At 45.5% G+C, this 16,974-nt stretch overlaps 1 protein-coding gene across 6 annotated transcripts in view; it reads left to right on the plus strand.

The window, feature by feature from the left end:
- CLEC16A (C-type lectin domain containing 16A) overlaps positions 1-16,974 on the plus strand; it is a 429,136-nt gene that overhangs the window by 120,734 nt on the left and 291,428 nt on the right. For all 6 annotated transcript variants that reach the window (XM_075317924.1, XM_075317919.1, XM_075317920.1 and 3 more), the window contains exon 10: positions 11,659-11,887. In XM_075317924.1, coding sequence (XP_075174039.1) covers positions 11,659-11,887 — 229 coding nt within the window. The remainder of the gene's footprint in view (positions 1-11,658; positions 11,888-16,974) is intronic.

The raw sequence follows: 16,974 nt of genomic DNA on the forward strand, positions 1-16,974 counted from the left end.
GAGGTATCGCCTCTGGATACCGGGTGGCATAGTCAACGATCACTAGGATATGCTGGTGCCCTCGAGCAGACTTTACGAGGGGCCCCACCAGATCCATCCCTATCCGTTCAAAAGGGACTTCTATAATGGGTAACGGTACCAACGGACTGCGAAAGTGGGTCAGGGGTGCGGTAAGCTGACACTCCGGGCAGGTTTCGCAGAACCGTTTTACCTCCCCAAAGACCCCGGGCCAATAGAACCTTTGCAATATTCGCTCCTGCGTTTTCTTGACCCCTAGGTGACCACTCATCAGGTGTTTATGAGCCAAGTCGAGGACCCGCCGGCGATACGGCTGGGGTACCACCAACTGCTCTACCCCTACGCCCCGTATTTCATCTACCCGGTAGAGTAAATCCTGCTTAAGAGCGAAATGGGGGTATCTTACCTGGGCACCAGGCAGCTGTGCCACCCCGTCAACTACTGTCACCCGACTCCGGGCATGTATTAATGTAGGGTCCTGGAGTTGGGCTGTCCCAAACGTATCCGGGGACGCCTCCAACTCCGGGATGGGCTCGACCGTCTCAGCCTCTCCTGCCAATACCTCTAGGGGCGACCTATCAGGTTCACATCCTGTCCCTATCATGGGGACCCCTACGGCAGGCGTCCCGGATTCAGGATTGTAGGGCTCAGGTCCCGGACTGACCAATATCTGAGGGGACTTAGGAGGTCCCTTCCATAAAGTCCAAAAATAGGGCAGATCCCTTCCTAGGATCACATCATAGGGAAGAGTATTAATAAGTCCCACCTCATGTTGCACCTGACCGCAAGGTGCTGTGATGGTGACTATCCCCGTGGGATAGTCTCGGCGGTCCCCATGTATGCAAACCACCCCCACGGTACGTCCTGTGGCCTTTACTTTAGCCCTTAGGGTTGATCGCACAAGGGTCACTAAGCTTCCGGAATCCAACAAGCCTGTAACCGGACATCCATTCACCTGAATTTGGCACAAGTGGGGCTCAGTCTCTGGGTAGACCAGGTCAGCGGTACACACCACCTGAGCATACATTGAACCCCGCCGGGTAACCCCACAATCCATGGGCTCCGTGGTGAGTGGACACTGGGCTTCCATATGTCCCACCCGCTGGCACCGCCAACATCTAATAGGGAAGGACACCCCCTTGACGAGTTGTCGTTTAGGGTACATAGTTTTCCGGACCTCAGGGACGGAGGGTGCGGCTTCAGACGGGACGGTAGCGGACTCCCGCACCGGTGTCAGCGGTGGGTCCTTGGCCCTAGGCTTGGAGGGGCCGGACCGACGGGCGGTACGCAAAGTCTCAGTGTCCCGTATCAAGTCCTGCGTAGCCACATGCCGCTCTACCAGGGACACTAATTGGTCCAGGGTACTCGGGTCACCCTGTCCGACCCACCGTTGAATGGTGACGGGTAAAGTGCGCACAAAACGATCCACTACTACCCTTTCCACCATTTGCGCCGGGCTCAGAGTGTCAGGCTGCAACCACTTTTTTACAAGATGTAACAAGTCATAGGCCTGGGAGCGTACGGGTTTGGCTTCCTCAAAGAACCACTGATTTACCCGCTGAGCCCGTACATAGGTATTCACCCCCAACCGAGCCAGTATTTCGGCTTTCAGGGTCACATAGTCAATGGCGTCCTCGGTACAGAGGTCCAGGTATGCTTTTTGGGGTTCCCCCGTCAGATAGGGTGACAATACCTCAGCCCACTGCGGGGTCGGCAGCTTTTCCCGTTCGGCCACCCGTTCAAACACCGCCAGGAACGCTTCCACATCATCACCCGGGGTCATCTTTTGCAACGCTTGTCTCACCGCTTTCCGGACGCTGCCGTCGTCACCCGGTCCCGGGGTTGTTGCTGCCGGTCCGGCACGGATCGACTTGGCCAGGAGAACCATCTGTTCTTGGTGCCTTTTTTCCTGCAATTGCAAGGCTTGCTGCTGACGTGCATTGGCCTGCTCCATCTGTTCTTGGAATTTTTTTTCCTGCACTTGCAAGGATTGGAGCAGGTGTGCATTGGTCTGTTGCTGCTGTGCATTAGCCTGTTGCTGCTGTGCATTAGCCTGTTGCTGCTGTGCATTAGCCTGAGCCAAATGCTTTATTATGTCCTCCATGGCGTCGCCGGGTTTGGGCTGTAGTATAGCCGCTCGAATCCAGGACATGCGCAGCTGGGTCACCAGGGATGAATGCTACACCTCACCGGCTGTCATGCCCGCCGATTCTCCACCATATGTGAGGTAGCGTCGTCGGCTGCGCTGCAGAAGACACGGGATCCAGGCACCAAGGTTCACAGCACACGGTTTATTCCAAAGAAAAAGTCCACAATAGTACATATGTGCCTTTCCGGCAGAGAACTCAGGGAGATGTGATCACTCCCTCACACCCGGCACACCTGCCCTCCTTCCTGTTTCCATTTAACCCTTCCTTAAGCCTGTAGGGAAACAGCATTAACCCTGTAGTGGATTTACTTCCTATCATGGAGTGAGCACAACCGGGGCGAGACATACCGGCCGTCATAGATAACCGCGGTCACAGTCTCACAATATATATATATATATATATATATATATATATATATATAATATAATGTGTGTGTGTGTGTATATATATATATATATATTATTATATTTGAGACCTTCAAAGGCTTCCTGAGCATTTAAAATGGTCACTTAGTCTGGTTCAGTAGGCCACACAATCATGGGGAAGACTGCTGACTAGACAGGTATCCAGATGGCAGTCACTGACACACTTGATAAGGAGGGTAAGCCACAAAAGCTCATTGCTAAAGAAGCTGACTGTTCAGAGTGCTGTATCCATGCATATTAATGGAAAGTTGAGTGGACGAAGACAGTGTGGTCGAAAAAGGTACATAAGCAACCGGGATAACTGCAGCCTTGATAGGATTGTTAAGAAAAGGCCATTTTCAAAATTTAGGGGAGAGTCACAAGGAGTGGACTGCTGCTGGAGTCAGTGCTTCAAGAGCCACCACACACAGATATATCCAGGACATGGGCTACAAGTGTCGTGTTCCTTGAGTCAAGCCACTCATGACTGATAGACAATGTCAGAAGCATCTTACCTGGGCGAAAGAGAAAAAGAAGTGGACTGTTGCTCCGTGGTCCAAGGGCTTGTTTCAGATGAAAGTAAATTTTGCATTTCACTTGGAAATAAAGGTCCCAGAGTCTGGAGGAAGAGTGGAGAGGCCACAGTCCAAGCTGCTTGAGGTCTAGTGTGAAGTTTCCACAATCAGTGATGGTTTGAGGACCCATGTCATCTGCTGGTATAGGTCCACTGTATTTTATCAAGACCAAAGTCTAGAAAATATTAGAGCACTTCATGCTTCCCTCTGCCGACAAGCTTTTTGGAGATGGAAATTATATTTTCCAGCAGGACTTAGCACCTATCCACACTGCTAAAAGTACCAATACCTGGTTTAATAACCACAGTATCACTGTGCTTGATTGGCCAGCAAACTCACCCAAACCCTTTAGAGAATCTATGGGGTATTGTCAAGATGAAGATGAGAGACAGCAGACCCAACAATGCAGACGAGCTGAAGGCTGCTATCAAAGCAACCAGGGCTTCAATAACACCTCAGCAGTGCCACAGGCTGATCGCCCCCATGCCACACCGCATTGATGCAGTAATTCATGCAAAAGGAGCCCCGACCAAGTATTGAGGGCACTTACTGTACAGACTTTTCAGTAGGCGCCAACATTTCTGAGTTTAAAATCATTTTTTCAGTTGGTCTTTTATAATATTCTTATTTTGTGAGATAATGACTTTTGGGTTTTCATTGGCTATAAGCCATAATCATCAACATTAACAGAAATAAACACTTGAAATAGATCCCTCTGTGTGTAATGACTCTATATAATATATGCGTTTCCCTTTTTGTATTGAATTACTGAAATTAACTTTTTCATGATATTCTAATTTACAGAGATGCACTTGTTTATCTTAGTTGGCCCTTTTTTCTGAAAGATACATGGCAACAAATATGGCTGGCTTTACTTTTTCCGTTGGGAATGTCAATCGGCTTACACTCTTAAATAGAAATTCTGGTAGTTTAACACTTATTGCCTTCTCCTACTATCAGACTGACAGACCATTTTACATCGAGTCGAGATTCCTAGCTGTGACTTTATAATGGACCCCAAAGTTACAGAAAAGGATGACTCCATTTGATGCTCAGTTGAGCCTAAGGCAGTGATTCTCTTAAACAGGAGGTGAAATACTTTAAACATTTAACACGTCACCAAGTAAATATATTTCTAAAGGTGCTATTGACAAAAATTTGTCACCAGATGTCGGCAAAAACCCTTCCAGTCCACACAAGCAAACAAATCAAATCATAGATGTTCATAAATGTAGTGATGTGTAATAATAAGAAATTACATAGGGAAAGGTATTGAGCACATGAAGAAACAGACGTGCAAAAAGACATGGAAAGTCATGGCACAAGGTGCAATGTATCAGTTACTATAAAGCAATCCTGTTAGTTGGCGAAAAATATAAACTGTTTCAATTGATGTCCTGTAAAAAGGTGTCTCATTACCAAGGTGCCACACAAGAAACTTCTCATGATCGGTAAAACCACTGAGCGGTCTCAAGACCTTTTCAACCTTATTGTTGCAAAGCATACTGTTGGCATTGGTTACAGAAGAATTTCTAAACTACTGAAGGTTCCAGTGAGCATTGTTGAGGCCTTAATCTGTAAGTGGAAGGAACATAATTTCACCATAAGCCAGAAACGGCCAGTTGGTCCCCACAAGATTTCAGATAGTGGAGTGAAAAGAATTATCAGAAGGGTTGTCCAAGAGCCAAAGACCACTTCTATTGAGCTACAGAAAGACCTTGAATTTGCAGGGTCAATTGTTTCAAAGAACAGAATTTAATAATGCACTCAACCTCCAGGATTTGATGAGTGTTTGAAAGAATGGACCAAAATCACAGCTGAGCAATGTATGCGACTAGTTTATCTATACAGGAGGCATCTTGAAGCTGTCATGACCAGCAAAGGCTTTTGTATGAAGTATTAAATACATTTCAGTAAGCATGTTATATGCTTTTTCACCTGTCATTTTTCATTATCACACATCAATGAATTTATGTACATCTGTGGTTTTGGATAGGTTGTTACCTACATCTGGTTAGCAGATCATGTCAATAGCATCTTTAGAAATATTTAATTAGAAAATTGCTGATGTGTAAAATATTATTTCTCCCGTTTTATATTAAGGGGAACAGCTGGAAAACAAAATTCTGTTACTAGAAAATCTGTCAATTTTTTTTTCTCATAAAAATTTGGCAAAGAAGTGGGTCAATCATTTTGTAGGATTGGTCGAATGCTTTTCCTATACATATGCATTACATATGGGGAAATCATGAACGGGTTGGAAGGAACGATAAATCTTGGTTGGGAAGCAAGTTGCATATAGATTAAATTTGAGCCCGGAATATTCTTCCTCATTGCACCCCAAAAATGTTTTAGTCTGTAAATTCCTTCACAGTTACAATCCATGTGGAGTCTGTATTCTTGGCCATCTTGGCTGTAATTTTCTCAGGTAAGGATAGGAAGTAATGAAGTGTGACTGTGTTGACTAAACAATCATTCCTGTAGCTAAAGTACAAGAAAACTTTTGAAGTGGAAAGGATAACCTTATGATTTTAAATAATAAAATGGTGCCTGGATGTTTATCAATCTTTTTTAGAATTTTACTTATTTCTGCATAAATCGGACTTAATAGTAGATGGAGAACCAAAAAAATTAAATGAGCAAAAAAATGAGTGTAATTTTTTTAAAATGAGGATAGTGACTTAACATTAAGTCTGTAAGTGGCAAAAGTGTGTGAACCTTTTTAGGTTTAGAAAATATTTGGAAGGTGACAGTGTGGTGTTTCAATCATTGGTATGATCGGGTGTAAGTGGGTGACCTCTTTTATTTAAAGATCAAGGATCTATCGAAGTCTGCTCGTCACAACACATTTGTGGATGTGTATTAGGGTACGATCAAAGGAGATTCCTGAGGGCCTCAGATGAAGAGTTCTTGATGCTCGTCAGTTTGAAGTCCACCAATCCACAGTCAGACAGATTCTGTACAAATGGAAGAAAATCCATTTCCATTATTTCCCTTTCCAAGAGTTGTCAACCAACAAAGATCACTCCAAGAGCAAGACAAATAATAGTCTGGCGAGGACACGAACCAAAACGACCTCTAATAAGCTGACCACCTGTCATATTAGCTAATGTTAATGACTCCATCAGGAGGACACTAAACAATAATGTTGTGCATGGCAGGATTGCATTCCAAAAAGAACATTGTTGCCAGTATGCAGTTTGCTAAAGATCACCTGGACAAGCCACAAGACCATTGGAACAATTTTTGTGCATGATTGAAACCAAAATAGTTTTTTCCTCATAAAGATTGGCCTTTGTATCTTATATTCTGGCACAGTTTTGACATGGACTCCACTGATGTGACTGTGGCCAAAAGGAGACATATCTGTCACGCTAGGTACGGGGGAGTACTAAGCGAATGGCAAAAGGGAAGGGAAGCCCTGTGTCTAGGGAAGGGGGAGATGGTGACCCCTGACTAAACCTATCGCTGGCCCCAGGGGTCCCTCACCACCCTAGATAGGTTGTGCATACCTGACCATAGGATAACCCTAAATAGGGAACAGGTGGGATGAGCTCTTTGTCAACCCCACTAAACATTAACATAGGGAGTACACACGGGGAAAACGCATGAATAACTTATCTCCAGATGCCTCAGAAAGAAGTTCAGCAAAGAGCAGCAACGATCCTACAGACGAGTGCAAGCCGCCTGTTTGCATTCAAAGCTTGTGAAGGAACTGAATCTCATCAGTATAAGTACAGGAAAAATCAGAGCATTTAAAGCCAAGAGGAAATACAATAGCAACTGAAGGGAAGAGGAGCTCCACAGGGTCCTAAAGGAAAAAGGATGATTACCTACCAGAGGAGATACCTAGTACACTGAATGCTAACAGCAGGATCAATAGAAAGTCAGGGATCATTTTGTGCCGCCAAACGTTGTGACCTTTTATTACCAGAGACCACAGGACTGTCTGTCATCCATGACACACCAGTGACAACATCTCGATGACAAAATAGTGATTACACCTATTTGTCAATCTTTTCACAAGTTTCTAGCAGAAATAGCTCATTGCAATGTTTTAAGGAAAGGAAAATATTACTTGAAAATCAAATATATTTTTTTTAATCGACAATTTTTTGAGTTTATTAACAAACATGCAATTTCCAGCACAAATAAGTTCCGATCCCTACCCGTCAACAAAGCATATATTACTTTACCTCAGCCATGTACAATATAATGAAGATATACACATAAAGTACAGTTTATTATAGTATACTCATTAGCCAACACTCTATCTTTAAATAATTTCTAATTCAATTAACTTAAAACGTAGTATGTGGCAACAGAGGACACCTGTATCCTAATGAAAGCGTTTGGAAAATTATTTTGCTCAAAATGAATATTGTTGATCAAGTCATATACATGGAGTCACTGAACAGCTTATATCCTGTCTTTTGTCAATGTAGATATTGCCAAGACCGGTCTGTCTGCAATCCAAGTATTTCTTAAAATTGATATGTTGGGTCACTCGCCATACTTCTTTCATCATGGTGACATCCTCTTAATTTGTCACTTATCAAATTATCTACATATTTCTGTTAAAACGCAGTGAATTTTCTGGATCGTTAGTGCCGATATGGGGCGCGATCATTGCTGTTACTTTCCATGACCTAAAATGTACAGAATCATTTGTGCACCGCATGGTAATCAACATTGTGAAACCTAATGTTAGAAAGAGAAAGTTCCACACGTTTCTGAAATCTATCAGCTAGTCTCCTTTTTGTTCAATTTGTGTCGTTCCCACCGTCTAAATTGCCTGTACCTTCAGTCTAAACTTAAGGCGTAATATGGAAAGAATGAGAGGGTCTTCTACTGAGAAGTAGCTAGCTACCGACATGTCATGCAAAGTAAAGTCAAAAAGTGAATTGTATGCGGTAGATGAACTTGATTTTTAACACTTGTGACATCTCAGCCCCCACAGTACCTGAAATATATCCGTGTGAGTTTTTCTTTTTTCTGGTGTGTGGTTTCTAGTTTGAGACTTTACCATCTCATTATGTCCCACAGGTGTATTCTTTCTTGTAACTAGTGTGCAACCTTTTTTGATGCAGTTTTTTTGGTTGTGTGGGATTAACTGGTGACTGCACAACACACCACTAGTTCACGTGATTACATGTAAGCACCCAAAATAGAAATTTTGTGTCTTCAGTGGAAATCTGTATATATATATGTGTGTGTGTGTGTGTATGTATGTATGTATGTATGTATGTATGTGTATGTACATATGTATATGTAGATATATATATATATATATGTGTGTGTGTATATATATATATATATGTATATATATATATATATATATATATATATATATATATATATATATATATATATATATATTATATATGTGTGTGTATATGTATGTATATATTTTTATATATAGGTAAAGAGTGCCTTTTTTATTAAGAGGGAGAGACAGCAGACTGGGTTTATCTGAGAAAAAAATAGATATAAATGATCATATGTGCTCACTTTGGTGGAACAAATAAGGCATATAGATGACCGCTGCACAGGCTCAGAGGGCTGATAAGTAGGAAAGACGGATGATTAATGGTTAATCCATGCTGCCGGTCAATAATGATGCTGCGTTATTACAAAAAAGATGTTTATTGATTCAACGCGTTTTGCAGCTGCTTCGCTTCTTTTTTGGGAAAAAGACCACAATCACTGGAACTCTCGTCTTCATCAGGAAAAAGAAAAACCGCAATCATTGGAACTCGCTGTGACGACATGGACTCTGTCAGTGCCTAGCATGGGTTAAGCTTCTTAAAATTCAGCCAGACATGATGATAGTTTTGTTTATAAACGGGAGATAAGCCCCTCATTGTTTCTACAAGACTCTTAAGCTGGGTTTACACACTGCAACATCTCAAACGACATCGCTGTAACGTCACCGGTTTTGTGACGCAATAGCGATGTTGTTTGCGATGTTGCAGTGTGTGAATCCTATCAGCGACCTGGCCCCTGCTGTGAAGTTGTAATCGTTACAAATCGTTCAGGACCATTCCTAGGTCCTTTGTTTCCCGCTGTGCAGCATGAAGTTTCAGTGTGTGAAGCCTTTTCAGCGACTTTGTTAGCAACTTCCCTTTCAAAAGGCTGCTTATCAACGTCCCCAACAACCAGCTAGGTCGCTCTGCAGGTCCGGATCGCTGTTGAGTTGTTGGCCAGGTTTGCCTGTTTGAACGCTCACCAGAGACTTAGCAGAGACTTAGGGAGGTCGCTATTGCGTCACCAAACCGGTGACGTTACAGCGATGTCCTTTGCGATGTTGCAGCGTGTAAACCCAGCTTTAGGAGTCTAGTGTTAAAGTTCTTTTTGACTCATGTAATTGCCTTGGCCAGTGAAGGTCAGATACCCAGACAAATCAATTATGCGAACCTCCCATTGTATTACTATGTGTATTGCTAGATGTAATGTAACTTAGCTGTCTCTGCCAGAGACTATTACTACTAGGGATATTTTGTATACGGCTTGAAATCTAGCCAATAAGAGCCCAGTCTAATCCACCGATCGTGAAGACCCCAATGGTCTGAATGAGAGCTCAGTGGTATGAGAAGGACTGTCCATTGCCTGGCTAGACTCTTGCTACATGATACCAATCTATGATCTGCGGATCCGATTGGCAAGCCATAACCAAACCTGGATTATATTACTACATGGACTTCAGCAGCGAATGCAAGGATTCGGCTAAGATATCAAGGACTACCTAAGGAAGGAATCCAGCTTGGGACAATCCCGTCACCTGACTACAGGCTTTGCGGCCCTCAGCCAGCTTCTTAAATCTGGCATTATTCCATTCTCGGTGGGTGCCCGCCGAAAGCGTGGTGCTGCTGGATTGGAGTAAATGACCCTGGAAGCTCTGAGGCATGGAAATTGTAATCCCTGGTGAGCCAGCGGAAGGGTGAGAAACTGTTGCCGGTTACATTCTGTGGTTTTGCTGGTTATGCGCTATGTGCCGTTAATTGTTTGGGGATCCAATAAAGTATTAATATTGTGATTCCCTCATCCTATGTTGTCTGAGTAGTGTTCCGCCCACGGTTAAGGAGGTCGGGCATTCTGTTGGGATGAGCCCTGGGCCATGCTGTCTTTCTAAAGGCCGCCGGGCCAGCAGACGAGAGCACCCACTGACCCCCGTGTCTCCACACTCGCTTCTTCATCAGGTAAAGAAAACCATAATCACTGGAACTCTCCTCTTCAATGGGAAAAAGAAAAACTACAATCCCTGGAACTCACTTCTTCATCAGGGAACCCCCCCCCCCCAATCGTTTCTACATTAGGAAAAAATAAAGCCACAATCTTATGGGTTTTTTGTTTTTTGGTTTTTTGTTTTTTTTTCCTCCTTTTTTCAATTTAAGTGAGTGAGCTTCGAAACGCGTTGAATCAATAAACCATGTTTTTGTTTTTTTTTTTAATAATGCACAGCATTACTATTGACTCGCAGCGCGGAATAACCTCTAATCATCCTTCTCTCCTATTTATTATTTATTTTTTTTAATTATAGCAGTCTCCTTGTCTAAATTCCCTCGTCTGTCATGAGACAGATAAGCAGATGTTGGACACAATTTTCTGAAATCCGGCTGTATTGCTTTGTATCTACCAGGTTATCCAATTACAAATGTCTTATAGGTGCAATTACATTGTAGACCCTAAAAGCTTTAGCTATGAGGCTCTTGTATAAGTTGTAGATTTGAATTGTTGCTCTATCACATGCTCCTTGAGATTTGATAGGAACAATTTGCTGCCTGCGCTATAGCTAAACCCAACAGATCACATTACAAGTAAGTAGGATACAATGAGAAGCAAAAGGACTCCTCGGACACCATGGTAGGAAAAGTCGAGCATTACTTTCTGGTTTCCATTATGAAAGGCATCCATGATGCAAGTGTGGGCCAAGCTTAGGATTGAGCTTTCACTCTCAATTTATGGGTAAAATTTGGGTTCAGTGTAGGGAGAATTTTTCCGTTACTGAAATAGGAGATGGCAGCTAGTGTTTATAAGATTCTATGGAGGAGGAGGAGGGAGGAGCTAGCTAGAGGCATTTCTTCTACATAAAAATGTGTGACCACTAACCGTCATTTCCTATCTCATTAGTTGAAATCTGTGTTCACTGAAGACATTTTACCAATGAATTAATTTTGAGAATGAAAGATCAGTCCTGGAGGAGAAAGAGTTGGGTTTCTCTAAAAAGATATATTATGAAGTGTCTCACTGTCATGTGTAATATTGATTTATGAAAAAAAAGACAAGTTGCTCTTTAATGGAGGTTTTCACCCTCCATCTAGTCACCGATCACTAGAGGTGGAGCTTTGGGAACAGCTGAAAAAGGCTGAGCTGCACGGTTTTCTTACAGTATCTCCCACTTCTGTTCATGGGCTGTGGCTGGTGTTGCTGGTCATCCCAATTCTGACATTCTAAATTTCCTTATCATTCATTTCTTTTCTAATTTGCAGCTTTTGTGTGTTTTAATTGTAGGGAGAATCCAGCATTAGACGTTTCATAAAGCCTCAAGAAAGTCTAGAGAAATCCCTTGAAATTAATCGGCAAAGAGGGAAAAAGAAGCTGCAAAAGAGGCCGAACTACAAAAATGTGGGTGAGGAAGAAGAGGAGGACAAGCCCACCGAGGATGGCCATGAAGACCCTGATAAGGCGAAAGGTGCAGAGATTGGCTCAAAAGGAGCAAAACCCCTTGGTGAGACTGAAGGTGAGATAATGTAATTGTGGTACTCTACATTGTAGTGGATCGAGCTTCAGGCTCTTAACAAACACTTTTTTTTTATGAAAGGACTCAAATATTCATGGGCAAGAGCTGAGATATATATGCACTGCATGGACAAAAGTATTGGGATACCTACACATTGTACCTACAGGAGCCTTTATGACATCACGTTTTAAATCCCTCAATAAAGAGTCAGCCCCCTATTTACATCTATAACCGTTCCCACTCTTCTAAGAAGGATTTCTGTCTGATTTTGGAGTATGTCTGTGGGAATTTTCCCTGATTCATCCAGAAGGGCCTTTACTTGGTCTAGAAGGCCTGGCTTGCAATCTCTGCTCTATTTCATCCCTAAAGTGATCAGTGGGGTTAAGACCATGCCAGAGCGTGGGGTGCCCGACCCCAGGGAAAGGCAAATATTCTGTACCCCTAACTGAATTATACCACCATTTACAAAAAATTCTGTAAAAATACCAATATTACCACATGGACCATATAATGGTGGTTACCAGTTCTGAAGATTGTATAAGTGATTACAGTACAGTTATATAAAGTGATTTATAGTTGTTGCTTACTGTTCCTGTCTCTTCTATCTGGCTCAGACTGCAGTGACAACTTTTTGACATGTTCTGTAACACAGACACTTTCACTTCACATTGCAGAGCACTATCCCCAATTTTTCCCAGTGCAATTCCAACGTATTTCCAGTCTGCACAAATTTCCCATCTTGTTGCTAAACCTAATTCTGTGGCTGTTGTGTCTGTTTGCCCATCAATGTGCATGCTGTGTTGCTCAGTAATAACAAGTCTGGAAACATTGTTTTTTTTTGTACCAGATTGTGCTAAAAAGATGATAATAATGCACAATACATCCGTCCTACTCATCACGGTCAGAAACAACTGTGGAGGTTCAGTGGCCTTTACCCCGCTTAGTAGTGTAATGCCCGTGGTCAATGACTGGATCCACTACCATATTGTGATCACACTTACAAATATGTCTTATGAAGCAGCAAAAGCTGCTGCTGCGTGTAATAAGCTAAATGAAGCATGGGCAAGGTTGTTCCTAACATTTTAGAGAACTAACCACAAATCCTTCTGTCTCTTCATGTAATCTTAGACATCTTCCACGTAGGCTACTAAAAATTAAGATGTATGGATAGTTCCTTGATCCATTGCTTCACATAGACATCAAGCTGTTTGTATGCACTCGAAACTCCAGAATCTAAATATTTAACACTCGTTCAAGAATATCTTGCAGCGTAAATGCCCCTTAAGGCTATGTGCGCACTGGGAAATGGAATTTTCTTTGTCGCTCTATTGGGGGACCCAGACAATTGGGTGTATAGGCTATGCCTCCGGAGGCCGCACAAAGTATTACACTCAAAAGTGTTAAGCCCCTCCCCTTCTGCCTATACACTCCCCGTGCTCCCACGGGCTGCTCAGTTTTTTGCTTTGTGCGAAGGAGGTCAGACACGCACGCACAGCTCCACAGATTGGTCAGCAGCAGCTGCTGACCATGTCGGATGGAAGAAAAGTGGGCCCATATAGGGCCCCCAGCATGCTCCCTTCTCACCCCACTTTTGTCGGCGGTGTTGTTAAGGTTGAGGTACCCATTGCGGGTACGGAGGCTGGAGCCCACATGCTGTTTTCCTTCCCCATCCCCCTCTGGGTTCTGGTGGAAGTGGGATCCTATCGGTCTCCAGGCACATGAGACCGTGCTTCATCCACAACTCCTGTGGAGCCTGCTGGATAGGAGCCGGGTATCGTTCAGGGACATGGCCCTGCTACTTGGAGGTACTCTGTGTCCCCGTGGGGACCGCGCACAGCAACACTCCAGCTTTGCTGGGTGTGCTAGTGCACCCGGGACCGCGGCGCTGCCCAGGTTAATATGTGCCATTACACACTCAGCGTTGCTGAGTGTGTTTATGTATAGGGACTGCCGCTTTGACCGCCGCTGCCTTGGACACTGCGGCGCGGCTGGGACTTGTAGTGCGCCGGGGACTTCCACGCCGGCCGCGCTTTTACGGCGGCCGCGTTTATTACTAGAGTCCCCGGCTTGTTTGCGGCCTAGTTTCCTTTCCTCCCGCCCATAGCCCTGACAGGCAGGGGAAGGGCGGGAAGCTGCACAGAACGAGCAGCACTGAGGGCTGGAGCATGCTTTGCATACTCCACTCCCCTCACTGTGCACAGTGCTGCTCCAGTTCCCGCACTTTTTCTGGGTCACTCCCTCCTCTCCTCAGGAAGCATTCCTGTCAGCTCCTCGGACAAAAATCTGGGAGACCCAGGCAGGGACTCTGGTGGCAAGCACCTGTGGTGCTAGCCCCATTGTGCAGTAGTGTATCATATTATGTTTATTTTACACTGTATAGTGCACAGTTGATTTCTAGCTATAAACCCTATTGTGTATGCTCAGGGAAGATAATAGCATGGCGCCCACAAAAGGGTGCCAAAACACAGACTTATTATGCTGCCTGCGCCGCATGTACGACCCCGCTACCGGCAGGTTCCACTGACCCTCATTGTGTACAGTGCTCGGGCCCTGTGACACTTACTCAGCCAGAGCCTCTACTAAGAGGGGCCCAGGGGGAGCCACCTGCTGACAATGTCCAGGTGACGGGGACAGAGTTTGAAAACTCTCTGAGACTATGGCTAAGATACTAAAAGCCTTGCAGTACAGGCCGGTATCTCAGCACAGGGACTCTGTTGAATCTTTGTTCCCTGGCCCCCCTCAGTTGGACCAACAATGTCCTCCCGGGGTATCTCATAGATCCCAGGCTGAGGGTTCTGACACAGACCCCAGCCCCAGACCGACTAAGCGAGCTCGCTTAGATTTTCCCTCGACATCATCATATTGTTCAGGGTCTCAGCGAGGGGAATCTCGGGTTGATGAAATCCTGAGGGCGCTCTCAATCTTAATACTCCAGACGGGGACGCCATAGTGGACGATCTTATTGCATCCATCAATCAAATGCTGGATATTTCTCCCTCAGTCCCTCCAGCAGAGGAGTCGGCTTCTCAGCAGGAGAAATTCCGGTTCAGGTTCCCCAAGCGTACACCGAGTATGTTTCTGGACCACTCCGATTTCAGAGAGGCAGTCCAGAATCACCATGTTTGTCCAGATAAGCGTTTTTCTAAGCGCCTTAAGGATACACGTTATCCCTTTCCACCTGACGTGGTTAAAGGTTGGACTCAGTGTCCCAAAGTGGATCCTCCAATCTGCAGACTAGCGGCTAGATCCATACTTGCAGTGGAAGATGAGGGTTCACTCAAGGATGCCACTGACAGGCAGATGGAGCTCTGGTTGAAATCCATCTATGAAGCGATCGGCGCTTCTTTTGCCCCAGCATTCGCAGCCGTATGGGCGCTACAAGCTATCTCAGCAGATCAAGCGCAAATTGAAGCAGCCACATGCACGTCCGCGCCACAAGTGGCGTCCTTTACCACTCAGACCTCGGCATTTGCGTCTTACGCTAGTAATGCTGTCCTGGACTCTGAGAGCCGTACGGCGGTGGCAGCCGCCAATTCGGTGGTACTCCGCAGGGCCTTGTGGCTACGGGAATGGAAGGCAGATTCTGCTTCCAAAAAGCGCTTAACCAGTTTGCCAATTTGTGACGACAGATTGTTTGGCGAGCGTTTGGATGAAATCATCAAACAATCCAAGGGAAAGGATACATCCTTACCCCAGCCCAAACCGAACATACCCCAACAGAGGAGAGGGCAGTCGAGGTTTCGGTCCTTTCGGGGCGCGGGCAGGTCCCAATTCGCCTCGTCCAAAAGGCCTCAGAAAGAGCAAAGGAACTCTGATGCATGGCGGTCTAAGTCCCGTCCGAAATAGACCACCGGAGGGGCAGCTAACAAAGCGGCTTCCTCATGACTTTCGACCTCCTCATTCCGCATCCTCGGTCGGTGGCAGGCTCTCCCGCTTTTGCGACACCTGGCTGCCACGAATAAAAGACCGCTGGGTGAGAGACATTCTGTCTCACGCTTACAAGATAGAGTTCACCTCTCGTCCCCCGACTCGATTCTTCAGGTCATCCCCGCCTCCCGAGCGAGCCGAGGCTCTTCTGTAGGCGCTGGGCATTCTGAAGGCAGAAGGAGTGGTGGTCCCTGTTCCTCTTCAGCAACAGGGCCACGGTTTTTACTCCAACTTGTTTGTGGTCCCAAAGAAGGACGGGTCTTTTCGACCTGTCCTGGACCTGAAACTTCTCAACAAACACGTAAAGACCAGGCGGTTCCGGATGGAATCCCTCCGCTCCGTCATCGCCTCAAGGTCCCAGGGAGATTTCCTTGCATCGATTGATTTCAAGGATGCTTATCTCCACGTACCGATTGCTCCAGAGCACCAGCGCTTCTTGCGCTTCGCCATAGGGAACGAACACCTGCAGTTCGTGGCACTGCCGTTCGGCCTGGCAACAGCCCCACGGGTTTTCACCAAGGTTATGGCTACTGTAGTAGCGGTCCTCCACTCTCAGGGTCACTCGGTGATCCCGTACTTGGACGATCTGTTGATCAAGGCACCCTCTCTAGAGGCATGCCAACACAGCCTCGACGCTACCCTGGAGACTCTCCAGAGTTTCGGGTGCATCATCAATTTTCCAAAGTCAAATCTGACACCGGCCCAATCGCTGACATATCTTGGCATGGAGTTTCATACCCTCTCAGCGATAGTGAAGCTTCCGCTGATCAAGCAGCAGTCACTACAGAAAGGGGTACAATCTCTCCTTCAAGGCCAGTCACACCCCTTGAGGCGCCTCATGCACTTCCTGGGGAAGATGGTGGCAGCAATGGAAGCAGTCCCTTTCGCGCAGTTTCACCTGCGTCCTCTTCAATGGGACATCCTACGCAAATGGGACAGGAAGCCGACGTCCCTCGACAGGACCGTCTCCCTCTCTCAGGCGACCAAAGCTTCCCTTCGGTGGTGGCTTCTTCCAACTTCATTATCGAAGGGGAAATCCTTCCTACCCCCATGCTGGGAGGTGGTCACGACGGACGCGAGCCTGTCAGGGTGGGGAGCAGTCTTTCTCCACCACAGGGCTCAGGGTACGTGGACCCAGCAAGAGTCGTCGCTTCAGATCA

This window comes from Anomaloglossus baeobatrachus, chromosome 7 (genome assembly GCF_048569485.1).
Source record: "Anomaloglossus baeobatrachus isolate aAnoBae1 chromosome 7, aAnoBae1.hap1, whole genome shotgun sequence".
In the NCBI taxonomy this organism is placed as follows: domain Eukaryota; kingdom Metazoa; phylum Chordata; class Amphibia; order Anura; family Aromobatidae; genus Anomaloglossus; species Anomaloglossus baeobatrachus.